Here is a 25,760-nt window from a genome sequence, read left to right as displayed (position 1 = left end):
TCGGATGCGTGTGCACGTACGTGCGCGTGTCTTCGTATACTTGTGCGTGGTTGTGAAACCGCTCTGGGCTCACAGGAGTAGGAGTAGTGCAAGGAGTAGGAATGTAGCCGGCGGGGCGCTCACGTGGGTACGTGGGCGCAGAGAGGGCCGGCTGTGCATCCGGCGTGGGCGGCAAAGAGCGACCTGCCCCGCCCATTGGGTCCCCAAGCTCCCCCTTCCACAGCTTGGCCTCGGTCACCTCGGTCCCCAACTCGGCGCCCGACTCTTGAGTCCCCGCCTCCGCCTCCTGCTCCACACCTTCCCCCCACATTCCCCCAAGTCTCCTCCTCTCAGTCTCCGCAGCAGCCTCTAGGAGGCTCAGGCCTGGGCTCCCACCCACCGCCTCCGGTCCCAGCCCCCGGTTCTGCCCACGCCCTCCTCCCGCCTGCCCGGCAGCCAGCACAGCGGCGGGCCTCGCTCCCTGTGCGTCCTGCGGGGGAGGAGGCGCGGAGAGGCGGCAAGCGCAGCCGGGGAGGTGGGGGCAGAGGCACACAGAGGCACGAAGGCTCCGAGAGAGAAGACGTGGAGGGAGGGACGGAGCCTGGACAGCGGTGGACCCGGGCCGCGCGCGCCAGGCAAAGAGCAGCGCGCAGCAGGCGCCGGGCACCGAGAGGGGAGGCACAGGCGATCTCTGGCTGTCCATGCACAGAGCGCCCTCTCCTACAGCGGAGCAGCCACCTGGCAGAGGGGATAACACCCGCCGGACCCTGCAACCCAGATTCAAGTTAGTAGGCAAAAGGAGGTGGCAGGGAGTGGAGATGGGTGGAGCTGGACTCCGGAATGGGGTCTGAAGGGTGGAGGTCGAAAAGAGGACGTGGAAGCGGGACGGAGGTGGGAGGTGGAGACTGATGGAAAACGGGGGTGCGTATTCGAATTAGGGGATCCTAGGAGCAAAGACCCGATGAACCTGGATACGATAGAGTACTGCCTCATTTTCCATTCCAGGTTTACTCAGTGGGCATAACCTGGCACGTGAGCCCCCTGCAAAGAATGTCCCCCAGTGCCAAGGGAAGCTCCAGAGCTTGATCTGTCAACAGTGTGAGGGGTGGGGGCGCTTAGCTGTCTCAGTGTGTCGTTAGCAGGCATCCAGGAGAAGGTAGTTCCTTTGAGTGAAGCATCTGCGGGCCTGAAGGGGGTGTGCTTCAGGCCTCCCTTGTCATGAAATGACCATTCACGGGGTGAGGAGGGGTAGGTCCGGTGTGCAGCCCCTTCTTAAGGAGGCCTTCAACCTCTCCCGCACTCCCTGTCGAAGATAAGGGTGGAAAACAAGAGAGAGGAGAGTAGGCGGGAGCCCCTAGGCGGTTTTCGCCCACGGACGCTGCTACAGTGGGAGTGTGTGGGAAGAACGGCCCCGGAGCAGAACAATCAAGGCTTCCCTCCCCCTTTCCCAGAAGAGAGGGGCCTGCTGAGTAGTGGGAAGGACCAATCAAAGGAGAAGGGGTAACTGAAGGGTACTGGGCAGCCTGGAAAGTTAGGACAGATTCTAGGAAGGGCGCTTTTAATCCCTGGAAGCTAAGGACAGGAGCAAGGGTCTACCAGGTTCCCTAAAAGCTGAGGAAGAGGCCACACCCCTCCCTCTCAGCTACCTTGCCAAGGAGTAAAGCGGCCAGCAACAGCCCTTAGCATTCTAAGTTAACTTTAATATGGGATGTTACATTAAGTAATGTTGAGGCTGCGGAGTGTTTAGGGAAAAGGACTGTAATTGGGAGGAAAAAGGGTCCAGCCATTTCAGGGAAGTTATAATGAGTCTCAATGCGCAACATTGTGCTGCCCCAGACCAGGAAGATCAAAGTAAAAGACGAGGTAAGCGGGTTTTCTGATAGCTGTAGGTAGGGCAACCAGCCTTCTGTGCTCCTGGGGGTGGGGGTGGGGGTACCGGCATGGCAATGCTCAGTTCTCAGTGTGCTCAGCCTTGGGCACTGGGCAAGAAAGAGGACAATTGTTAGTGTGGGTTGATCCCCCAGCAGGGCACTTGTACTCACTGCCTCCCTTCTGCCTTTACTCCTCAGGGCAAGTGGCCCAAGCATGGCGCTGCCTCGGACACTGGGTGAGCTGCAGCTGTATCGGGTCCTGCAGCGAGCCAACCTCCTCTCTTACTACGAGACCTTCATCCAGCAGGGAGGGGATGATGTACAGCAGCTGTGTGAGGCGGGTGAGGAGGAGTTTCTGGAAATCATGGCACTCGTGGGCATGGCCACCAAACCACTCCATGTCCGACGTCTACAGAAGGCTCTGAGAGAATGGGCCACCAACCCAGGGCTCTTCAGCCAACCAGTGCCTGCTGTGCCCGTCTCCAGCATCCCACTTTTCAAGATCTCTGAGACAGCTGGTACCCGGAAAGGGAGCATGAGCAATGGGCACGGCAGCCCAGGAGAAAAGGCGGGCAGTGCTCGAAGCTTTAGCCCCAAGAGCCCCCTTGAACTTGGAGAGAAACTATCGCCACTTCCTGGAGGACCTGGGGCAGGGGATCCCCGGATCTGGCCTGGCCAGAGCACTCCAGAGTCTGATGTTGGAGCAGGAGGAGAAGAGGAAGCCGGGTCTCCCCCTTTCTCCCCGCCCGCAGGGGGAGGAGTCCCTGAGGGCCCTGGGGCTGGGGGGCTGGCTGCAGGTGGTACAGGGGGTGGTCCAGACCGCCTGGAGCCAGAGATGGTGCGAATGGTGGTGGAGAGTGTGGAGAGGATCTTCCGGAGTTTCCCCAGGGGTGATACTGGAGAGATCACATCCCTGTTGAAGCTGAATAAGAAGCTGGCGAGGAGTGTGGGGCACATCTTTGAGATGGATGATAACGACAGCCAGAAAGAAGAGGAGATCCGAAAGTACAGTATCATCTACGGCCGCTTGGATTCCAAGCGGCGGGAGGGCAAACAACTTAGCTTACACGAGGTGAGGATGTCAGTCAGGTCTGCCATTCCCTCCTGGGGCCCAGTTCACTTGCCTCTGAGACTTCTTCCATCCTCCACCTCTTATCATTGTCCCCCTGACCACCCACACATACCCAGTCCCAGCTGTAGCTTTATCAACCAAAGGGAAAGCTAAGATAATAGCAATGAGCCCCGTGATGCTCGCAACCTAGGGACAAGAGGCCTTGGTAGGGACAGAGACCCCCACCCCTGTCTTCAAGTTCAGGCGGTTCCTGGATATTACTTAAAGCAGGAGGGCACTCTTTGGATGGGCCTCCCCTTGGTGGAGAGTCAGGAACTCACACTGGCTGTTTTCTTGCTGCAGCTGACCATCAATGAGGCTGCTGCCCAGTTCTGCATGAGGGACAACACGCTTTTACTGCGAAGGGTAGAACTCTTCTCACTGTCCCGCCAAGTAGCCCGAGAGAGCACCTATCTTTCTTCCTTGAAGGGATCCAGGTGAGATCCCCCTTCTCTAGGGCTGCTTGGTTGGAATTCTGCCAAGGACTTGGCTTTTCCCCACTTGCAGCCGCTCAAGGCCTGCTTCCCACCCACCTGCATGTCTTCCCCTTGCCAACTCAACTTAAACATGTCTGGAGCTTGCTCTGTGCTCCCAGCCCCCCACGATAATGACTGGACTTCCAACTCCTGTCCAACCAGCTTCTTCCTGCAGTTTTTAAGTAATGTGTGTTTCCTGGTGGGGTTGTGCACCCTGTTCATTGTGGAGTTGTGGGGCCCTTTCTTAACTCCACCCTCCTTATTCTCTGTTTTGGGGGGGGGGGTTGTTTTGTTTTGTTTTTTGCAGGCTTCACTCTGAAGAGTTGGGAGGCCCACCACTGAAGAAACTGAAACAAGAGGTATAGTTTGGGGGGCAGGGAAGAAGAGCACGCCCCAGCCACTGCTTTGCTGAGTCCTCATTTCCCAAATTTTGGGCCTCCACAGGTTGGAGAACAGAGTCATACTGAAATCCAGCAGCCTCCTCCAGGCCCCGAGTCCTATGCACCCCCATACCGCCCCAGCCTCGAGGAGGACAGCGCCAGTCTGTCTGGGGAGAGCCTAGATGGCCACTTGCAGGGTGAGTATGCCTTAGACTACCCTTCTCTGCTTTGGGAGGAGGTGGAAGCCCGTGGGTGGGTTGCAGGAATGAGCCAGGAGTCAACTGCCTGGAACAGGGTTGGGAGGCCTGGCTGGATGGGGACAGAGGAGCCTATGGGAATGACTGTCGGTTGAGGGTGGGTATCGTTGGCGGCAGCCCCTGACCTGACCAGTGCCCATGCCCACAGCTGTGGGGTCGTGCCCAAGGCTGACGCCGCCCCCTGCTGACCTGCCCCTGGCATTGCCAGCGCATGGGCTATGGAGCCGCCACATCTTGCAGCAGACACTGATGGATGAGGGGCTGCGGCTCGCCCGCCTCGTCTCCCATGATCGTGTGGGCCGCCTCAGCCCCTGTGTGCCTGCGAAGCCGCCTCTCGCAGGTGAGGCAGCCAGCAGTGCTGTCCCTAAACACCCCAGCTACTCAGGCCCCCACGTGGGTCCACATTTTCTAGGACCAGAGGGAGGAAGAGTGATACAGCTGTCAGAACAGTAGGAGGAGCTCCAGCTAGCCAGACCTTTCCAGCTAGCCAGACCTTGAGCAGGAGAAAGCTACTGGGTTATTTCCAATTGGGAGGGTCTGATTCAGGTGGGGAATCTTTGACCAAGGAGCAGAGAACAGAATGAGGGGTGAAGGTGAGCAGGAGAGTTGGCAGTGAGGGAGGCCTGCCTAGAGCTACCAATGCAGGGGTGGAGTCGCTGGGAGTTGTGGGGATAGGGCTCCCCAGCTTAGAAGCCAAGGAGCCCAAAGCTGGGCACTTTTGTGTGTGCATAGGAAAGGAGTGGGCCCGCCAGAGGGCCGGGCAGTCGCTGGGCTGAGAGTGACGCCGCAGGCAAAGCCACCAACCCTGGCTTGGTATTTTTAAACTGTGCGTGGGTGGGAAGTGGGGGCGGGGACTGAAGGGGTGCTTCTCTTGAGGGAGGAGCTGGGAGTCTAGCTTCCTGTGTTTCCCCTGATTTGGCTACCAAAAACTCGGGGAGCACTTATAGGTATGGTGAGGCCTGGGAGGGGGGCCGAGGTGAGTGGGGGTGGCTGGGCCTGGGGAGGGGAAGGGGGAGAGGTCAGAGCGAAGCCGCCCCCGCAGCTCCTGACAGAACCAGAAATTCCAGCAGAGCGGAGGCGGGCGAGACAGGGAAAGAGAGACACACAGAGACAGAGAGCTACACACAACCAAAATAGGAGGAGGAGCTGCATACACTTGGGTATGGAACCCCCATACACATGCAGTGGGCAGGAGGCAGTAATTCAATAAATGGAGCTGTCTTCGTATTTTTCTATGCCTGGCCTCATAACAACGCTTCTGCCCAGCCTCCAACCCAGTGTTCTAACTAACCTACACCTCTTTCCTACAGAGTTCGAGGAAGGGTTGCTGGACCGCTGCCCTGCCCCAGGACCTCATCCTGCTCTAGTGGAGGGTCGCAGGAGCAGCGTCAAAGTGGAGGCAGAAGCCAGCCGGCAGTGAAAGTGGGGGAGTCTCAGACCCAGGACCCAGACTTCTGGCTCACTTAGACCCCCACATTCTCCATCCTTGCACTCGCCACTACCCTAGAAGGATCCTTCTGCTGCCCTCTGCCTCCCATCCGCTCCATGGGCACAGGACTATGGGGCTTCAAGCAATAACAAGCAGGGGCCTGGCCAGAGGACACAAGGAGGGTGCAAGGTGCGCCCTCACCCGGCTCAGGGGCACGGACTTTGCCTCCAGCCTGCGGGGGCTCTCCTTTCTCTCATATCACACACACACCCATACACCCTTTCTCCAGGTGGCCAGCAGTGGTGTGAGCAGCTGAACTACTCCGCTTGGACACGGAGAAAGAACTTCCCCGGGGAAGGTCTAGCAGCTTACAGTGGAACCATTTACTCTGAGACTGGGGGCTTGGGAAAACTGGGTCTCCCCTCCCGATCCCCATTTTTCGTGCTTCTAGTTTGTTTCTTTAATTTAACAAGTGCTGCAGTTTGTCTGCCCATTCTCATCGCCCCCTTCCAGCAGTCCCCCCCACACACACACTGTGTGGGAGGGTGCCCCGCAGTTCCCTCCACCAGCCCCTTAGAGGCCTGTGTTGGACCCCGGGCCGCCTCAGCTGGCAGGACTGCAGCACCTGTCGAACACTTATCGTGTCTTTCTTTTCAGATTGTGTACAGTAGATTATTTATTTTGTTATTTTGGAATAAAATTTATTTTATGGCTTAGGATCCATGGCCCCCTTCCCTTCCCCCCAATGAGGGGAAAAAAGACTGGGTGAGAGTGGGGGGAGCAGTGCTAGCAGTGGACAGAAAAGTACAAAAGACAGCAGTTGGGAGCCCCAGCGCCCAGGGAGTTCTGCATCCCTTCCCAACCCTCAGGCTCTAGGAAACACTGGGAGCATGGAGTTACCCAGGCTATAGCTTTATGCATGTCACAGTCCCCAAATGAGACTGGGCTGCTGTCTTAGCCAATGACTCAGCCTTTCAGATACGTTAAGGTCACAGGGCAAAAGCAGAAGATGTATGTTCTGTGTGGTCATACAGTGATGTGTGTGACTTCTACAGGTTAACATGTCTCGGGCAAACATTGGCACAGCTACACACAAGCTTAGCTCTTAGACTGCACAGTCTCAAATGTCACAAAGCCTCTTTTTGGCAAGAATTTGGAGATTTAGAAAAGTTTTGGTTTTTTTAATCTGGGTAAAATCCATACCAGTAGCCATATACCCACTTTTCCCTTTTTCTCCCTCCCAGAGTCACCTGAACGCAGCTTCAATGCCCTAGGCCTATGCCCTCTATCTTTGGCACAGTATCTATATGTTTCTGCATGTTGAGTCCCAGGCTCTGGTTCAACACAGTTCTGGTGTGTGTGTGTGTGTGTGTGTGTGTGTGTGTGTGTGTGTGTGTGTTGTGATACAGGTGTATAGGGGCTGTATCACATCAGAGCCTGAACACCCCACTCATCCCTTCGCACCCAGTGCTGGAAAAGGGGCCCTGATGTGGCAGGAAGGACAGAGCACAGCGGTTCCATACACCACATTCTCCCAGCCAGTTCTTTTCTCTTGACCAAGGAACAGCTGGAGACTGGAGACACCTGCATGAGCAGGTGTCCAGAGCGGGTCCATAGAGACAGAAGAGGCTCTGTCTCCGGGCTCCTCCAGCTGGGATCACCAACTTGGGTTGGTCCTCAGGTCCAGGTGGGACATTGAGATCCCCGATTGCCCATAAGGAGATGGTTGCAGGAGGGGCTGGGTTCCTAAAGACCCTCCTGCCTCCCCTTGGCCCTCCAGGAGAAGCTTGGTGAGGTCCTGTTCAGTGGGAGGCATCAGGGGAGGGTACATGTCTTCAGTGACCCTGCAAAGAGGAGGGAAAAGTAGGGGAGGAGGCACAGCACCCACTGTCTCAGCCCTCACTCACAGGTTGCTACTCACCAGGTGCCTTGGGGGAAACCTCCCACAGGCTGGGTTAGGCAGCTGTCCTCTGCCATGGTCACATCTGAGCAAAGCAAGGGTTCAGGGCTGGACACAGCATGCTCCTGGGACTGGCACTGCAGCAGGCCCCTGCCAGGGGTCAGAAGAGAAAATTAGGAGGGGTGGGATAGGCAAGGGAAGAACAGAGAAGGCGGGGCCAGGAATGGCTTTGTCACTTACTGGGGGTGAGGCTGGTCAAAGGGCATGTTTATCTGGCTCATGTTGGGGGGCATTTGCAGGTGAGGCCTGGAAGCAGGAAGGAAAAGCAGACACACAAAAGAGAGAGGGAGAGAGAGAGAGAGAGAGAGAGAGAGAGAGAGAGAGAGAGAGAATGAGAATTCAAAAGTCAAGACATGAGTCAGGAAACAAGCTGCCATGCTAAGTCTTGACTTAGCATCTAACTGACTGGCTCCCCTCAGGAAGACATTTCTGTATTCTGAGATCAGATTTGCCCCCTATAAAATGGTGTATGTGTGTTTCCAGTTTTCAGTGTGTCTTTAGTCTGAACAGCGTTGTTTCCTAGGCCTACCTCACATCAAATCCCTGAAGTCAGATAAGCCCTTGTCTGAGTGCTGATGAAACCATCAAGTGGTTCTTGAGGAAGGAAAAGGTCTATGTCAGTTTCAGGATTAAAAAATATTAATAAATAAAAATTGCCACAGCTGCCAGGTGATTTTTGGGTCAGTGGTAGGGCACATTCAGTCCTAGGCCCTGAACTTAACCCCTAGCACCACAACAATACAGTAAATATAAAGCAAATAAGTTACTGTAAATTTCACATGTGAGAGAATACGCTAACAGTGTTTACTGTAAGCCCTCAGCTCAGGCCTACACACATTATGAATTCATATAATCTCCACCATAAAATCATTGTTATGGCCAGCGGCTAGGACCTCAAACCCTGGCCATCTGAGTCTTAGACATCACTCGGATAAGCACACAGAGGATGGGGCTCAGCCTTTGCTGCTGCTTCTGCAAAGCCCAGCTACCCATAGCGGTGCTGCCCTGCCTCATCTGACTTACTCCTGAAAGGATGGCAGTACACTCATGGAATCTTCTAAGGGGAGGCTCTGAAATGAGTGGATGGACTGTGGAGGATACCTGGGGAAAGAAAGCAAACTCCAGTGAGAGCCCTCCCTGATAACCCCACACCCTGCCTCTGAGAAAGGAAAATTCTCTGCTCCCTGCTGCAGTCTGAAAAGGCCAGCTTGCTCCGCTGGCCTGGCCGGCTGGCCATACGAAAAGCCTGCGTACAGGTCAGTCCTCTCCCGTCTCTCAAGCTCCTTACACCATATCTGAGCTGAGCTGCATGGATGCATCAGGGGCCATTCCAAGATCATAAGGGGGCACCATGGCAGGCATCTGAGGCTCTGGAGTAGGAAGGGGCTGGTCCCTACAGGAGAGAAGGAAGCACACGTGACTGACAAAGGTCACTCCTTCCTGCCTGCCGACAAGTATGTCCCCAGTCTCCACCCACTAACCGTTTATTCACCTTTCCACAGTCATCTTGATAGTAGTAGAGACGTAACCCCTCCCGTCCTTCCCCATCTGTTCAGCTGTGGCAGGAAGGAAAGGAGAACTGTGGAGTATCCCACTATCACAGAGGTGAGGGCAGGAGGAAGATTTGATGGGCAGGTGAGGGGCGGGAGGAAGGTTGATGGGCAGGTGAGGGGCGGGAAGAAGGTTGGTGGGCAAGTGAGGGGCGGGAGGAAGGTTGGTGGGCAGGTGAGGGGAAGGAGGAAGGTTGATGGGCAGGTGAGGGGCAGGAAGAAGGTTGATGGGCAGGTGGAGGGAGGGAGAAAGGTTGATGGGCAGGTGGAGGCGGGGCTACAAAATGGGAGAGAAGAGACAGAGACCACAAGAGCAGAAAGAGGGGAAAAGCTGGGCCAGGGAAACAATGGGTGACAGGAGGTTTCAGAGCTGCCTGCTCACGCTTATAGTGGCTCCGGAAAGCCTCATCCTTGGGTTTCTTGGGGTAGAGGTTTTTTAACTGAGCAAGATCCCGGATTCGGTCCCCCAGTGAGCGAATGGACAGGTCTTTGGCAGAAAATGGCTGGATGTTCTCTATCTGTGAGGAGCCTACAAGAGGAATGAGACCCTAAGTGTCCCCCGCCCCCGTCCAAATTTCTCTTCCCCCAGCCCCATCACCAGATCCCTTCTCAATCCACCATGGCAGTTGAGAGAAGACCTAGGGTGAAGGGTAGAGTAAAGGGGACCCACTTGTCTCCATTGCCATAGGATTTGAAGGTTAGACCATAGGAAGATGGGAAGTTAGACCCTAGGAAGAACTTCCTGAAGATCAGGTGGACATCAAGGATAGCCAGGGCATTTCCTTCCCCCAGGAACCCAAGAGAGCATGGGGTCAGAAGACTGTGGTGACTTACCATCCTGACCCCGGATGACATGGGCAATGGTGATGCCCCCAATCTCGGAGTCGCTAAAGCGGAGGAGGAAGGTTCCATCTGGCTCGTTGAGGAGAAGGCTTGTGACATATTGCTTACTAATAAAGCCGATGATGAGCCTGGTCAGAATGAGGGAGAAGACATGGCTGTGGACACTGGGTGTGGAAAGAGAGCCATAGGTGTTTTGTCCCTGAGGCAGGGACTCACCGATCTGACCAGTAGCTCCGGAGACAGCGTTTAGTAAGGTCCAGGACACCATCAAACCACTGCCAAAAAGTGAAGCCTCGGCCCAACAAGATCTCCTGAAGGGAGAGGAGTGAGCGCACAGGTGAGTATGGGAGGGTTGAACTGGAGCAAGCACAGGGCTTTGAGAGCTTGAGGATCAATGGTTGAAGACCAAAGTGGACCTAAGGCCCATCAATGACAACCGCTTACCCCGATCACATCGGGCACTCCTTGAGGCTGTATATTTCCTGTATATTAATTTATTTGATTTTTCTGTATATCACCTAGCAATCAGAGCAATGGAATGGAAGCCTGAAAGGTAAGTGACTTCCTTAGGTCCACACTGTTGCCAAAGTACAGGGTGGAGGCTTAAGCCTGCAGCCTAGCATGGGAGACCCTCATAACCACTGTCCTGTCCCCAATGGGACCTGGTAAAAGTCCATTCCAGAGCAAGATGATTGTCCTGATGTCCTGTTCTCCTCAGTGATGCATTCTCTGGAAATATGAACTTCTTCCCCACCATTTGGTTTGTTTGTTTGAAAGAGGAAAAGCTTAAAGTGGGAGCCAGGGGAAGGCATTGTCTCTCGAGAAGTGGCTTCAGGGGAAGGCATTGTCTGTCGAGCAGTGGCTTCAGCGCTGTTTTGGTGACTCTGCATAATGACATCATGATCACAGACACGAGATCCTTTCCCTATTCTTGTAACTGACTCAGTCCTGAGCCACCTCACTTTAGAGACACAGAAAAATACAGTAGCTATTATTAAGTCAGAAATATGGGCTGGAGAGATGGCTCAATGGTTAAAAGCACCGACTGCTCTTCCAGAGGTCCCTGCAACCATGTGGTGGCTCACAACCATCTGTAATGAGAGTTGATGCCCTCTTCTGGTGTGTTTGAAGACAGCGAATGACAGTGTACTCACATACATAAAATAAATACATCTTAAAAATAAAAAATAAAAATAAAATAAAATAAAATAAAAGTCAGAAATACAGGCTCTTGTTGGACTGGTGGCTCATTCCTGCTCATTTCTGTAGGAGACTGAAGTGGGAGGATTGTGAGGCCAAGGCTAGACTGGGCTATCTAGTGAGTTTGAGGACAGCCTGGGCTACACAGCAAGCAGAGGCTAAAAAGCTCTTGAGTGCCCCAAGGGTGAGGAGCTGGGGTAGGAAGCTGAAAGCAGGGAATGACCTTGTTGAACTGTGACCAGGACACACATCGGTGCTGAAAAGCCTCCATGCTGAGGCTGTTGTCATTGAAGATCTTCTGGGCCAGGAACAGGAAGTGTTCTGGTAGCAGTCCCCGGCTGGTCCCCACCTCAGCCATAAACTTGAGGTTCAGAGTTTCACACATTTTCTCCCAGGGCACTCGCTCAGCTACCACAAAGGGCACTCGGTCCTGGGTGAAAGCAAAGAGCACATGGCCAGTCTTCCTCCTCGTGGCCTCCTCTCTTCCAGCTCTTTGAGCTGGCTCACAGACATCACCGTCTCTCGGTCGCTGTCTGTGGTGCCACGGTGTGACAGCTGTTAGGACCAGCATGTTAGAAGCACAAAGACAGGCCCACAAGACTTACCTTATGTAACTTAACACGCCTGCCACCCACCAGCCAGGGCAGCCTGTATCTTACTAAAGAGCACACCCTGGCCGTCTGCCACTCTGGGTCTTTCCTTACCATCTCAGAGAAGGCATTGTCCCACAGGATGGTGGCTTTGGCATTGTTGTCTTGGTTGCCATGGACGATGACCACCAAGGGCAGAGACAGGGCCTACAGGGTAAAGAGAGAAGTTTCTCCTTGCTGGAGTCAGAAGTGCTCTCAGAGAGTTGGTGTTGCTCCACTATATTGAGGAGACCTTAGTTCATATGACATAGGTAAAGACTGTACACTGTGAGATGCAGTGAAGGCGTTGGTGTAGAGAAGCAGTTGCAACTCAGTGCTAGGAAGCCAGACTTTCCGTCTCAAATGCCTCAAGGCTGTGTGACCTGGGCAAACTACTGAACCTGTTCTATGACCCAAGGTTATGAGCAGTAAACTGAGGGTAGCAATAGCATCTACCTTATAGTGTTATCTAATGTTGACCTGCAGGCAAGCCTGTGGACCATTTTCTTAATTAGTGATTAATGTGGGAAGACCTTGATCATTGTGGGTGGTGCCACCCCTGAGCAGTGGTCTTGGTGTATATAAGTAGACTGAGCATGCCATGAGGAGAAGCCAGTAAGCAGCGCCCCTCCGTGGCCTCTGCTTCAGTGCCTGCCTCCAGGTTCCTGCCCTGCTTGCATTCCTGCCTGACTTCCCACAGTGATGAACATCAGCTGAACAGGAAGATGTAATAGATCCTTTTCTCTCTCCAAGTTGTTTTTGCCCATCGTCTTTATCATAGCAATAGTAGCCCTAACTAAGACAAAAACCCCAGACTGTGTGCTTGCATAACACTGGAAACAGTTCCCCATTCTATAAAAGAGATCTTGATGTATGTGCATGTGTATGTGCCCAAGTGTGTGTATATGCACAAACGTGTATATGTGTATATCATTGATAATAGTGCCCTGATCTCCTGATGTATATAAAGTGCTTAATAAGAGTTATAGAGTTGGGTCTGGAGAGATGGCTTAGTGGTTCAAAGGTCCTGAGTTCAAATCCCAGCAACCACATGGTGGCTCACAACCATCCATAATGAGATCTGACACCCTCTTCTGGGGTGTCTGAAAACAGCTACAGTGTACTTACATATAATAAATAAATTAAAAAAAAAAAAAGATGTAGAAGCCGGGCGATGGTGGCACATGCCTTTAATCCCAGTACTCAGGAGGCAGAGGCAGGCGGATTTCTGAGTTTGAGGCCAGCGTGGTCTACAGAGTGAGTTCCAGGACAGCCAGGACTACACAGAGAAACCCTGCCTTGAAAAACAAAAAAAACAAAAAACAAAAAAAAAACCCAAAATGTAGAGAATGGGGTTTGGTGGTATAAGTCTATAATCCCTAGCACTTGGGAGGCTGAGGCAAGATACTGCATTTAATGCCAGCCTGGGCTACAGAAGAAAACTACTAAAAAACAAAGAGGGGAGGGGAGGGCAGAGGAAGAGAGGAGAGGAGAGGAGAGGAGAGGAGAGAAGAGGAGAGGAACAGAATGAAAAAGAGTTTGAGGGTCAGTAAGATGGTGTAGTGGGGGAAAGTGTGTGTACCACAAGCCTGGTGATCCAAAGTAGACCTCCAGAACCCACATGAAAGTGAAAGGGTTGTCCTCTGACCTCCACACATGCACTGTGACATGTGCATGCACCCTCCTCAATAATGATGATAATATTTCAAAGGGAAGACTCTAGAGCCAGCATAGACTACATCACGAGCCTGCCTTGCGAAACAACAACAACAACCACAACAACAACAAGCCTTGGTTGCTACACACACTGCTCCCTGGATGTGTCCTTCTGGGTCTTGTTTCTCCCACCTCTGTCTGGCTCTAGTGTATTATCCCAGAAACACAGGATATGAGGTGGGATATGAGGCAGTCAGGACAAGGGATCCAGGGCTCTAGTGGGGCGAGGAGTGGGTCTCTGTCTGTAGCAGGGCTGGGGTCTGCACTCACCTGAAGATGGATGAGGAGTTTGTTGGGGCCCAGCGTGAAGCTTGTAGAGAACAGCACAGCACATTTCTCTTCGGTGACAGACTCTGTGCCCTTCCGCTCACAGCGCTTGATTTTCTTCAGGAGCTGCAAGGGGGCAGTGCAGGAGAGCTTCCTCTCTGGGCCCTCAACAGCCTCTCCAACAAGGGTCAGTCACACAGCCTGAGGACACCAGCACCCACAACCGCTCACCAGGTTCTTGAACAGGGCGGAACAGCAGTTCCCAGGGACACTATTCTCCAGAGGCACGGTATTGTTCATGATCTCTCCTGTGCTCTCCCTGCCAGGGGAGTGTGAGCAGAGTGTGAGCAGCCTGGGTCACTGGGGAATGGTGCTGACCACTGCTGTCACTGGCCCTGGCTCTCCAGGACCTTACTCGTGTTCCCCATCCTCTCTGTGTGTACTGAACCCAGTCCCTGTCTTCCCACTGAAATGCACAACCCGTTTTGTTTCTAACTTTTGTTGTTGTTTTAGTAGTATGTGTGTGTGTGATGGGGCGCACTCATACAGAGGTCAAAGAACAACTTTTAGGAGTCAGTTCTCTCCTCCCACCTTTATATAGGTTCTAGAAATCAAATCCATGTCATCAGGTTCATGCAGCCAGCCCCACTATGCTATCTTGTTGGCCTCCCTCTTGGTTTTTAAGAGAGAAGTCTCCATCTTGGCCAAATTCTGATGATGCCCCTTGAATAGATCCCTTCCATTCCTCTGCCTTAACTAGTCAGAGTCCAGTGTCTCCACACACCAGAGGTCTTTTTCCCTAGACCCCGCTCTTTATGAAGCTAGCCGCTCAACTCCTCCCATCAGGCCCTGCTCCAACCCAGGGCCAGTCTCCACTTACACTCCAGCCCCAGGTCCCTGGGCCAGGCTTAATTCTCTGGCCTGTTTCTCTGTCACCATGTCAGCTCTGACCAGTGGAGGCTTGGCTGAGGCCCCTAGGAACTGCAGACCCAGCAGGAATCGAACCCCAGCCTGGAACTTAGTCTGTGTCTTCAGAACCTGGGGGGGCTGCTTCTCCACTAGGAAAGAGCTGGAGGCATGAGAGAAAGGCAGCGGTGTTAGATCCCTGGTCCCATCTTTACAAACCCCTTCACTCCCTGGGGTCTGCTTACAGCCAAGTAGGGGCTTACGGTATATACCTGGTCACAAGGGTTCGCAGGACTTCATCCAGACGGCTTATCAGTGATGCCCGGATCTTGGGCTCAAGCTCTCCACTGGCTGCCCCAATCTCCTGCTGCAGCTGGGAATAAATTTCCACCAGGCTTTCACACCTGGGGCCAGGATGGTTGTCAGGGAGCACAGCCTTCAGGTTGTTTTCTTCAGCCCAAACCCAAGAAGAGCACAGGATGTTGTGTGAGCAGGCATGGGTAGGTTGTGGGTGTGTCTGCAAGGCACCTGGGTTGGAGGGGATTCTAGGACCTGTCTTGGCTCTGGATGAGGATCTCATTGTCAGGGTCCAGATGCCCTGGGGAGAGCCCAGGGCTCTCTTCTCATAGTTCTACTACCTGAGGCACTGTGTGCTTTAGGGAAACCCGGAAAGTGTTATTACCAACAACAGTGAGGTCTGGTGACCCACAGTATAGTTCCAGTACTTGGGAGGCCGAGACAGGAGGTGTGCCGTGAGTTCAAAGAGTTCAAGGCCAGCCTGGACATCTTACACTGTAAAGCTGTGTCTTAAAAACAAACAAGCCAGTCTCATTCCTCTGGGCATGGGCTTGAAGAGAGAAGTGACGGATGAGTCTCTCAACTGAGACACTTGTGAAGGATCTATGTGAACACTGCACAGCCTTGCAGTGATTGGCTTCTGTAAGACCTGGCCTACTTCAAAGCTATCATCCTCAGCTCTCTCTCTCTCTCTCTCTCTCTCTCTCTCTTTCTCTCTCTCCCTCTCTCCCTCTCCCTCCTTCTCCCTCTCTCTCCTTCTCTCTCCTTCTCCTCTCCTTCTCTCCCTCTCTCTTTCCCTCTCTCTCTCCCTCTCTCTCCTTCTCCCTCTCTCTGTCTCCCCTTCTCCCTCTCTTTCCCTCTCTCCCTCCCTCTCTCTCTCTCTCCCTCTCCTCTCCTTCTCTCCCTCTCCCTCTCCTCTCCTCTCCCTCTCCCTCTCTCTCCTTCTCCCTCTCCCTCTCTCCCTCCTTCTCTGTCTCTCTTTCTCCTCCCTCTCTCCCTCTCTCTCCTTCTCCCTCTCTCCCTCTCCTCTCCTTCTCTCCCTCTCCCTCTCTCTCTTTCCCTCTCTCTCTCCCTCCCTCTCTCTCCCTCTCTCCCTCTCCTCTCCTTCTCTCCCTCTCTCTCTTTCCCTCTCTCTCCTTCCCTCTCTCTCCCTCTCTCCCTCTCTCTCCTTCTCCCTCTCTCTCCCTCTCTCTCTTTCTCTCCCTCTCTTTCTTTCTCTCCCTCTCCCTCTCTCTCCTTCTCCCTCTCTCTCCCTCCCTCTCTCCCTCTCTCCCTCCTTCTCTCTCTCTCCCTCTCTCTCTTTCTCCACCTCCCTCTCTCCCTCCTTCTCTCTCTCTCCCTCTCTCCCTCCTCTTTCTCTCTCCCTTTCTCTCTTTCTCCTCCTCCCTCTCTTCCTCTCTCTCCTTTTCCCTCTCTCTCCCTCTCTCTCCTTCTCCCTCTCTCTCCTTCTCTCTCTCTTTCTCTCCCTCTCTCTCTCTTTCTCTCCCTCCCTCTCCCCCCCCTCGCACCTGTGTACCATCTTGCAGAGACAGTGGGTCCCCATACCTGGCATGCTCCCTGTCTGGCAGCCCTGTCCTCACCTCTCCTGCAGCCCTGCTAGGCTCTCCTCAAAGGGTGTGCCATTCCCTGCCAGCTGCTGCTGCCGCTTCCAAATCTGAATCCTTTTCAGTACCAGGGCCTGGGTGGCCTCCAAGTCCCCCACAGTCCCCTGCAGCATCGTGGCCAGGTCCTAAAAGCAGAAAAGAGCCTCAGCCAGGGCCACCATTATTTTCTCCTGGGATACCTGGGAACAGGACTTTTTCCCACCTTCCTGCCAGCCCCTCATACAACTCAGTCAACTTCGTCCTTCCAGCTTACTAGCAACTAAGTCCATTACTCACCTCACTTGGACCAGCACCATTGGCAGGAGGGTCTATCAAGTTCTGCAGAGACACTGAAGGCAGGGGCAGAATCAGGGGTGTAAAAAGTGTCACTCAGGCAGAGGTCCAAGAAAAAAATCACTTCTAAACCCTCCCCCAAATCCTTTGGCGTCTAGGCCTTGAACCCCACCTTGTCCAGTCTTGGTCCCTTGCTGCAGAGATTCTCGGAGAAGCCGGGTCTCCCTTACTTGGTGCTGAAGCCTTCCAAGGGCTGTAGTAAACTTGAGTTCTTCCTGCTTCCGATGGAAGGGCCCTGGCAGGTGGCGGAACTGCACGGGGTGGGGTACAGGGGGTGGGGGATGGGGGGATGGTGAGCTACTCTGTTCTAGCTGGTCCTCTAGCCCTCCTCTGCATCCACCTCTACGTCTCCACAGAAGTTTACACCATTAGCTTTACTTGTTCCTTTGGCAGTTTTTCCAAACCTTTCAGAACTTCCTCAAGATAAGACCTTTCTCCTGGCAGAACTAACTCCTTAGTCCTTGTTCTGACTGAAGCCTCCCAAAACTTGGTTTGGGGTTCACTCTAACCCCAAGAACTTCCTTTGGTTATCCTGGGTCCCGAGTTTAAATTTTTCCTAGGTTTTCATGGCTTGAACTAGGATCTGTGGGTCCAGGCATCAAGGAGTGGAAAAGGAAATAGTTCCACTCACTATCACCCCTAGTGACCTACTAGAGACATTTTTGCTTCCTGCTCCTGCAACATTAAGTTCTGCTGGCCTAGGAGTTTTGGTTCCAGAGGAGGGAGCACTCCTGCCAAGAGCCACACAAACACTCCATTGCACTGGAAGCTCGGACTTCCCCCTGGCCACTTTGGGTTTCTGATGCCCTGAAGCCCACAGACTAAGAAAGGATAACAGTGTTAGGAGGGGTGACTGATCCAGATAACCATGGGGAAATTGAATTGCTTCTCTACAATAGAGGTAAGAGAGATTATGCTTGGAGTGCAGGTGATCCTTTAAGGCATCAATTCCCAATCTGTGGATGTAACCATCAGAAAACATATTTCGGATGGTCTTAGGAATGCCAACTATAAATTTATTTTCACTGCTACTTCATAACTGTCATTTTGTTACTGAGCCAGTGTCACATTTCCTAAGACCATCAGAAATAGGTGTTTTCCGATGGTCATGCCCACGGGTCAAGGACTACTGCTTTACTGCATCTCTTGGTGCTGTGACTAACCAGTGGGGAATTACAACAACCTAATCCAGGCAGGAAAACAAAGGGCACAGACCCTTCAGAAATAAAGATATGGGCCAGTCCTCCAGGAAAAATGCCAAGGCCTGCTGAGGTGATTGCTAAAAGTGGAAGAAATATAGAATGGGTAGTAGAGAAAGGTTGGAAATACCAGCTAAGGGGGCTGGAGGGATGGCTCAGTGGTTGAGAGCACTTCCAAAGGACCCAGGTTCAATTCACAGCACCCACATGGCAGACCACAACTTTTTGTAACTCCAGTTTCAGAAGATCCAAACTCTCACACAGACATACTTGCAGGCAAAACACCAAATACACATAAAACAAATACTTAAAAAAAAAAAAAAGCTAAGTCCAGGTGATGAGATACAAAAAGAATTATAATTGACATGAGTTTTTCTGTCATATTTTGTTTAAAATGTATTTGTACAGATATTTGTGTTTTCTTCCCTCAACTTCTTTATCATGTATTGCAACATCAATTAAGAGAATATCAGTGGTTGCAATATTTAAGTTTAAGATACTAAAAGAATGTTCCTTAAGGCACACTGCACATTTTAAGTATATTTTAAGTATATAGTGTGTTTGAGATTATACATTGGATAGTTATGTCAGGCATAATTATGACCTGGTTATTGTTTTCATTTGGAAATTGAGCATGACCTAAGGAGGTGATTGTGTGTCGCGTCGACAGGGTGTGGACTTGTGACGGCTGTTCTTGGTCGTCAGCTTGACTATATCTGGAACTAACAAAAACTCAAATGACTGCACACCTGTCAAGGATTTTTTTTCTTAAGTCATTTCAAGTGGGAAGACCCACCTCTATTCCAGATCATTGAGGTGGAAAGATACATTTTTTCATTTGTTTGTTTTTATTTATCGAGACAATGTTTCTCTGTGCAACCCTGGCTGTCCTGGAACTCCCTTTGCATCCAAGTTGGCCTAGAACTCCAAGAACCACTGACCAGCCTCTGTCTCCCAAGGGCTGGGAATAGGAACCATGCATCTTTTTTTTTGTTTTTTTGTTTTTTGTTGTTTTTGTTTGTTTGTTTGTTTGTTTGAGACAGGGTTTCTCCATGTAGCCCTAGCTGTCCTGGAACTCACTCTGTAGACCAGGCTGGCCTGGAACTCAGAAATCCACTTGTCTCTGCCTCCCAAGAGCTGGGATTAAAGGTGTGTGCCACCACTGCCTGGTGGAATGATGCATCTTTAATCTAGGTCTTTTGAAATGGAAAGGCCCATCTTTAATTTGAGCCTCACCTTCTGCTTGTAGCCTAAATAAAGGACACGGAAGGAGGAAGCTTGCCCCCTCTGCCTGCTTGCTTTCACTCTCATTAGCCAGTCCACTCCTTCACTGGCATTAGAGCCTACTTCTTCAGGATTCCAGTGTATACTGAAGACCAGCTGAGACATCTAGCCTTATGTACTGAACAACTGCTGGATTCTTGGCCCTTCTGTTTGGTAGACAGCCGTTGTTGCATTAACTGGGCCACAACCTATACACCATTCTAATAAATTGTGTGTCTGTGTGTGTTCATTCTGTAAGTTCTATTCCTCCAGAGAACCCTGACTAATACATATGGGAAGTGGGTAGCACAGTACCTCTTCTATAACAGCCTTTTTCTCCCCTTGAAGTATTTGTCTGATGGTGGCCACCAGCTTCAGGGGGTCCCTCTGATAGATGCTCTATAGAATTGAAAATAATCAACCATTAGCCTCCTTACCCATGCCCCCTCCCTCCTCCAATTCCTCACCCTCATTCATACACACACTGTTAGAGAGCATAACTATAGACTCTCAAGTTTCATACATTTGCTTGCTTTAAAAACAGATTTGCATGCCAGCTACCACCTAACCACAGGAATAGCAATGGCTTTCAACATATACCATGTGACTAATTTTCTTCCAGAATCCAGTGCTCATTCCAGCTCTATCGTGACCCATGCCATCCTTTTCCCTTCCAGGCTTGCCCTACCTCCAAGGTGCTGATGTGTAGCAAGATGCTGTTTCCTTTCCCCTGCTCGCCTGCAGAGGCCTGAAGACGCTGGACGGTGGCAGAAAGTAGGGTACCAGCCATATTATAACAGAAAGCATCGGAACCAACCAGGAACTCCCTGTGGAGACAGTAGGATTAGGATGCCTCAGGACAGGACTTCTTTAATGTTTCCAAGACTCGATTTATAGCAAGGTTTCTTTTCTCTCTCCTTCTTCTCTATCTTGGTAGGTTCTCTGTAGCCATGACACCTGCCCCCTACTCTGCTGCCTTGTAAGAAAACTCACTTCTGCTCCAGCCCCGACTTCCCTTCTAAAAGGCACAATGTCTACATGTTAACGTGTATGGCCCACTGAGTCTATGCTATTAGACATACACAAACAAGTCCTCAATTCTGAATTCTACTAGCAACAAGGGCTCTCAAAAGAGGGGAAGACACAGAGCAAGACTCACCAGGGCTGGCTCTCCAGCCAGTCAGCCAGGAGATGCCGCAGCTGTTGGGGAAAGTCAACATAGAGCCGTTGCAGTTTTTCTGGGGACATCTTGGAAATTAGACTCCACAGAGACATGATCTGGGATATGCAGGGTGCCTGGGAAAGAAGAACAAGGTCATTCAGGGAGGCTCCCAAGAAAGCAACCTGGCTTCTGGGATAGCCGCAGCTCTTCCATGTAGCTGATCTTGCTGAAAACTTCCTTCAGTCTTGCGGGGCTTAAAGTGCTTGATCTTTCCAGAGCTTCTGATTCTTTCTAGTTTCTCATGGCTCAAGCTAAAGTCCCAGAGAGTTCAGTTAGGATGTGGAGAATCACCATATTCTCCTTCCATCATTTGATCATACCCACTCAAGACAACTTAAGCCACAGGCTCCCTTGGCCAGTGTCCAAAACAGGGCAAAACCTTCAGTGGTAGACATGGGCAAGCTGAAGAGCTACAGCCAGGTCAGTGAGGGGACAAGAGGACACAAGATGGAAGGGAAAGAGCAGGTCCATGGAGACAGGTGGTTTCCACTGTAGCTCGGAACCTGGTCTGGTTGCGGGGGGGGGGGTGTATAAAGACTGTACTCTATGAAGTTTGATCTTCAGAGCAGGTTCTGTGAAGTCAGGTAGTTTCCACCGTAGCTTGGGACCTGGTCTGTTTCTGGGGGGTATAAAGAGTGTACTCTATGAAGTTTGATCTTATTATCATGAAAAAGAAGGTTGAATGAATAAGGCACCTTTTTTTTTTTTTTTTAGATTTATTTATTTTATGTGTGAGTACACACTGTAGCTGTACAGATAGTTGTGAGCCTTCATCTGATTGTTGGAAATTGAATTTTAGGACCTCTGCTCACTCCAGTCAACCCTGCTCACTCAGGCCCAAAGTTTTATTTATTAATATAAATAAGTATACTGTAGCTGTCTTCAAATGCACCAGAAGAGGGCATCAGATCTCACTACAGGTGGTTATGAGGTACCATGTGGTTGCTGGAATTTGAACTCAGGAGGGAAGAGCAGTCAGTGCTCTTAACCACTGAGCCATCTCACCATCCTGAATAGGGCACCTTCTAAATTTCTTCTAAATTCTCTGGCTGCTGGGCAGTGGTGGTGCACGCCTTTAATCCCAGCACTTGGGAGGCAGAGGCAGGTGGATTTCTGAGGCCAGTCTGGGCTACAGAGTGAGTTCCAGGACAGCCAGGGCTACACAGAGAAACCCTGTCTCAAAAAACCACACACGGGGCTGGAGAGATGGCTCAGCGGTTAAGAGCACCAACTGCTCTTCCAAAGGTCATGAGTTCAAATCCCAGCAACCACATGGTGGTTCACAACCATCCGTGATGAGATCTGACACCCCCTTCTGGGGTATCTGAAGACAGCTACAGTGTACTTACATATAATAAATAAATAAATCTTTAAAAAAAAAAAAACCAAAAAACCACACACACACACACACACACACACACACACACACACACAAATGATTCTCTGGCTATGTTGCCCAGGCTGCCTTTGAACTCAAGGAATCCTTTCTTCTCAGCCTCTCAAGTGAGATTCAGGTGCATATCATCATCCCTTTGCCCTTTCTAAACACTTGAAAGCACGAAACAATTTTAATTTTTAGAGGCGCTGTGAACAAACTCAGGGGCTTGGGTCTGGTAAGCAAGTGCTCTCAGTATATTAGAGGATTTCCCTATGTAGCTTAGGTTGACCTTGAACTCAGAGAAATCTACCTGGCCCTGCCCCTGGCCCTGGCCCTGCCTTTTGCTTGCTGGGATTAACGACATGCAATGACTGGTCAGCCTCGGACTCTTGATCCTCTTATCTCCACTTGCCAAGGGCTGGGACTACTGACATGCATCCCCACATCTGACTCCAACTTTAGATTTTAATCCATGTGACAGCAGTGTCTGAAAAGAGCACCATGCAAGACATCATTCTGACGTGAGACAATGGATAGGGCCCAACACAGAGTGCAGCATCTACCCCTGTGCAGCATCTACCCCTGTGCAGCATCTACCCCTGTGCAGCATCTACCCCTGAGCAGCATCTACCCCTGTGCAGCATCTACCCCTGTGCAGCATCTACCCCTGTGCAGCATCTACCCCTGCATCTACTACATTTTTCCCCATATATATCTATGAAAAGCTTAATATGTTATAAATTGGGCAACAAAGAGATCAACAACAATAATAATAAATAAATTATATAACATGTTGTAACAAGGGTTGTTTAAAATATATGCATTCTTTTTCTGGTATTTTCGAGTTTGCTTTCTCGGAGTGTGTCTTACTGCAGGTAACTGATACCATGGGGAGCAGACCATAAAGGGGACAGGGTATGAAGCCGCAGTAACTCTACTGAGGGCAAGTATGGAAGTCAGGAATTCTGCTGGATCTACTTTCTCTTTCCCTGAATCCTGACCACCACGGTGTCCCTTGAAACCTTTCAAAGTTCTAAGACTCTATGAGCCGATCTGGAAGGCACCTCAGTGGTAGAGTGCCTGCCTAGGATTTGTGCGATTGTAGTTAAAAGGCACGGTGCCCAGCACCGCAAAAGTTACCAAGCTAAGTGATGCAGATGGCAGTAGAGTAGCACTGTCTACTAGCCATGCACCATTTCATAACAGGTATGCCGTACTCAATACCTTGGCTCACTAGAACCCAGTAACAACTGCGTTGTGTATGTGCATGTGTATGTGTATGTGCACACATGTGCATGTGTGTGTATGCTCGCACATGTGTGTGTGTGTGTCTGTGTGTGTGTTGCTAAGGAAGAAGCCCAGGGCCTCACACATGCTACATAGTACTCTATCCTTTAGCTACATTCCTGGCCCCTCACAATTTTTTTTTTAGCTTTTTATTATCTTAATGGTTTTGCCTATGTATATGTGTGCCTCTAGAACTAGAGTTATAAACAGTTGTGAACTGCCCTGTGTGTGTGTGTGCTGGGGGGTATCAAACCCAGGTCCTTTGGGAGAACAGCCAATGCTCTTAACCACTGAACTGGGAGCTGGAGAGATGGCTCAGCGGTTAAGAGCACCGACTGCTTGTCTGAAGGTCCTGAGTTCAAATCCCAGCAACCACATGGTGGCTCACAACCATCCATAATGAGATCTGATGCCCTCTTCTGGGGTGTCTGAAGACAGCTACAGTATACTTACATATAATAAATAATTAAAAAACAAAAACAAAACCACCGAACCATCTCTCCAGCCCTATTTTAAAGTATACAATTATCCCTTTTCCTAGATGAAGAAATTCAGGCTCAGGAGGTTAGCTTGTCCAAGGCCACTGGGCAAGGAGTTAGTAATTGGGCTCTTACTCATCGTTGGGATTAATCACTATACTGTGCTGTTAGAATTCCATCCAATTCAGTATTGACTTAAAGACAGAGAGGACAGGAGGGGCTGGGAGTGGGGGAAGGGAGGGAAGACCGAAGTAGCAATGGGGTTTGATCAGCCTGGAAGAGGGGGGCAAAGAAGTAGCAATGGGGTTTGATCAGCCTTGAAGAGGGGGGCAACGAGATAGTCAAAAAGCAGGGAACGAGGAGGAAATGGAGCAGAGTGCAGGCTCCTGGTTCTCTCAAGGGTCTCGGAGTAGGCTGGGTAGAGTAGTGGTTTAGGAGGGGGAATGGCTCAGTTTACATTTCTTATAATGACCTTTCAGAGAGGAGGAGGAGGAGGAAGATGGGATGGAAACTCCCCGGGTCTCCCCAATTCCTCCTGCCTTTTGAGCCTCTTAACCCCCACCCCCACCCCACCCCCGGACTCCCATACAGAAAAGAAGGAGGCCACTCCACAGGACATTTCCCACCCTCACACACCTAGCTGCTTTCCCACTCCCAAAGGCAGAGTCCTCAACTCTTGCTTAGGGTCCTCCAACTAGACTTTGCTCTAGAACTGTCTACCCCTTTGGGTGGGGCACCCTGAGGAGTCATATTCAGCTTATTTTCAAATTTAAGAGAGGGTTCTGTTCCCTCGTCCTCCCAGTCTCCGGAATGTTCAGATGCCAGACCTTCGGCCCTATCCTTACCCTACTGGGGACCGGGGACCGCCAAGCCACGAGGAGCTCCCATTTCCTCTAAATCTCCCTGTCGAGTGACTCAAGTCTCATCCTCCCCCACCCACCCACCCACCCAGACGCCATGAAGCCATATTTCTCTCCTGAGCAGCCAGTAACGGTGCAGGGTCTACAGGTCGGGCCAGGACGCCGACGTTATTTGCGATCACTCCCCTAGGGAGGGAAGGCGGAGCCACACTGCAAGAGGCGGGCCGAGCTATCCTTCCAGACTCCCCCCTCCTCGCCATAGGGGAAGCCCGACAACCCCGAAGCTTCTTCCTAAACTTGGTGGCCTAAATCTCATCCCCTCCATTCCTGCATTCCGAGTCCGCTGACCGTGTGACCCCAATATCAAAAGTCAAGGGCTTCCCTGAGTTGTCCAATGTGTGTGTATATATGATGGTGGGGGTGGGGGTGGGAGGAGGTGGAGCCAGGTCAGCACGAGGAGGGTTAACCCCCAGCCGGCCGCCCTCCCAGGGGAAATCTCAGGGTTTACTGCAGCCAAGCAAGCAATGCGAGGGGGGAAAATCCCCCTCCTTTGGGGCACCATGAGTTCTATATCTGGGTCTCTCTTACCCTCCAGCCACACCCTGAGTAGGGACCTTTAGCGGGCAGCAGCTAGGGGTTGGACAGGCTCGGTGACCCTGGAGCATCAACTTCTAGGGAGGGGCAGCCATGTCCCCCAACCCAGAGAACTCTCCTTCTCTGCCCAGCGACTGTCCCAAGTCCCGGGAGGTGCAGGGCTGAGGACTGGGGAAAGTGACGCGACACTTTGGGGACGGGAATGTGGAGGCCTGTACCCACCCGAGTCCTTCGAAAGTTGGAAAGTGCCAAAATCCAGTGCCATCAGCTAACCCCAGATGAAACAATTTCCAGGGGACCAACTGCCCCGCCCAGGGGGGAGGATCCGAGAGGCCCCGAAAATCCATCCCTCGTGGTTCGTCAAAGCCCCCCCCCAACCTTCCCTACTCGCAGACATCCCCTCACCTCGGTAGCCCCGCTGCTATCTTCTCCCTCTCTCAGAGGGCACTACCAAGCCCCATGGGTCTGTAGGTCTGTCCAGCGGGTTCTGGGCTGGCCCTAAAAACTCAGTGTGTACAGACACACACACATACACACACGCGCGCGCGCGAACACACACACACACACACACACACACACACACAGGCACGCACGCACTCGTCTCCCAGCCTTCCTCTTCGCTGTAAACCCTGGCTGCCCCGGCCTGCTGTTTCCGGCTTCTCTGTCTGCC

General features: G+C 51.7%; 2 protein-coding genes across 5 annotated transcripts; one reads left to right on the top strand and one right to left on the bottom strand.

The window, feature by feature from the left end:
- The first annotated feature begins 17 nt into the window (after positions 1 to 17).
- On the top strand, positions 18 to 6,222 carry Nab2 (NGFI-A binding protein 2). Of its 2 annotated transcripts, XM_031350287.1 has the most exons (7): positions 18 to 763; positions 2,049 to 2,922; positions 3,265 to 3,398; positions 3,745 to 3,796; positions 3,882 to 4,014; positions 4,223 to 4,414; positions 5,385 to 6,222. In XM_031350287.1, the coding sequence occupies exons 1-7, from the start codon at positions 681 to 683 to the stop codon at positions 5,492 to 5,494; spliced, it is 1,578 nt and encodes a 525-aa protein (XP_031206147.1). In that variant the 5' UTR covers positions 18 to 680; the 3' UTR covers positions 5,495 to 6,222. The 2 variants fall into 2 exon arrangements, with proteins under 2 accessions (XP_031206147.1, XP_031206148.1); XM_031350288.1 differs by lacking the exon at positions 4,223 to 4,414.
- Stat6 (signal transducer and activator of transcription 6) lies at positions 6,162 to 25,760 on the bottom strand. 3 transcript variants are annotated; one of them, XM_031350284.1, is made up of 22 exons: positions 25,496 to 25,760; positions 20,430 to 20,566; positions 19,959 to 20,097; positions 19,586 to 19,669; positions 16,921 to 17,059; positions 16,752 to 16,804; positions 16,452 to 16,600; positions 14,847 to 14,978; positions 14,549 to 14,737; positions 13,900 to 13,987; positions 13,672 to 13,794; positions 11,761 to 11,853; positions 11,280 to 11,486; positions 10,073 to 10,167; positions 9,848 to 9,984; positions 9,396 to 9,542; positions 8,956 to 9,019; positions 8,752 to 8,856; positions 8,487 to 8,564; positions 7,644 to 7,709; positions 7,425 to 7,553; positions 6,162 to 7,347 (listed from the first exon to the last, which is right to left on the bottom strand). In XM_031350284.1, exons 2-22 carry the CDS (start codon positions 20,543 to 20,545, stop codon positions 7,161 to 7,163), a joined length of 2,520 nt encoding a protein of 839 aa, XP_031206144.1. In that variant the 5' UTR covers positions 20,546 to 20,566; positions 25,496 to 25,760; the 3' UTR covers positions 6,162 to 7,160. The 3 variants fall into 3 exon arrangements, with proteins under 3 accessions (XP_031206144.1, XP_031206146.1, XP_031206145.1); XM_031350286.1 differs by having other exon boundaries at positions 6,169 to 7,301; XM_031350285.1 differs by lacking the exon at positions 25,496 to 25,760 and adding an exon at positions 25,313 to 25,410 and having other exon boundaries at positions 6,169 to 7,347.

This window comes from Mastomys coucha, unplaced genomic scaffold (assembly GCF_008632895.1).
Source record: "Mastomys coucha isolate ucsf_1 unplaced genomic scaffold, UCSF_Mcou_1 pScaffold4, whole genome shotgun sequence".
Classification (NCBI taxonomy): domain Eukaryota; kingdom Metazoa; phylum Chordata; class Mammalia; order Rodentia; family Muridae; genus Mastomys; species Mastomys coucha.
The sequence above is the reverse complement of the archived record's forward strand: the minus strand, read 5'-3'. Positions and strand labels throughout refer to the sequence as shown.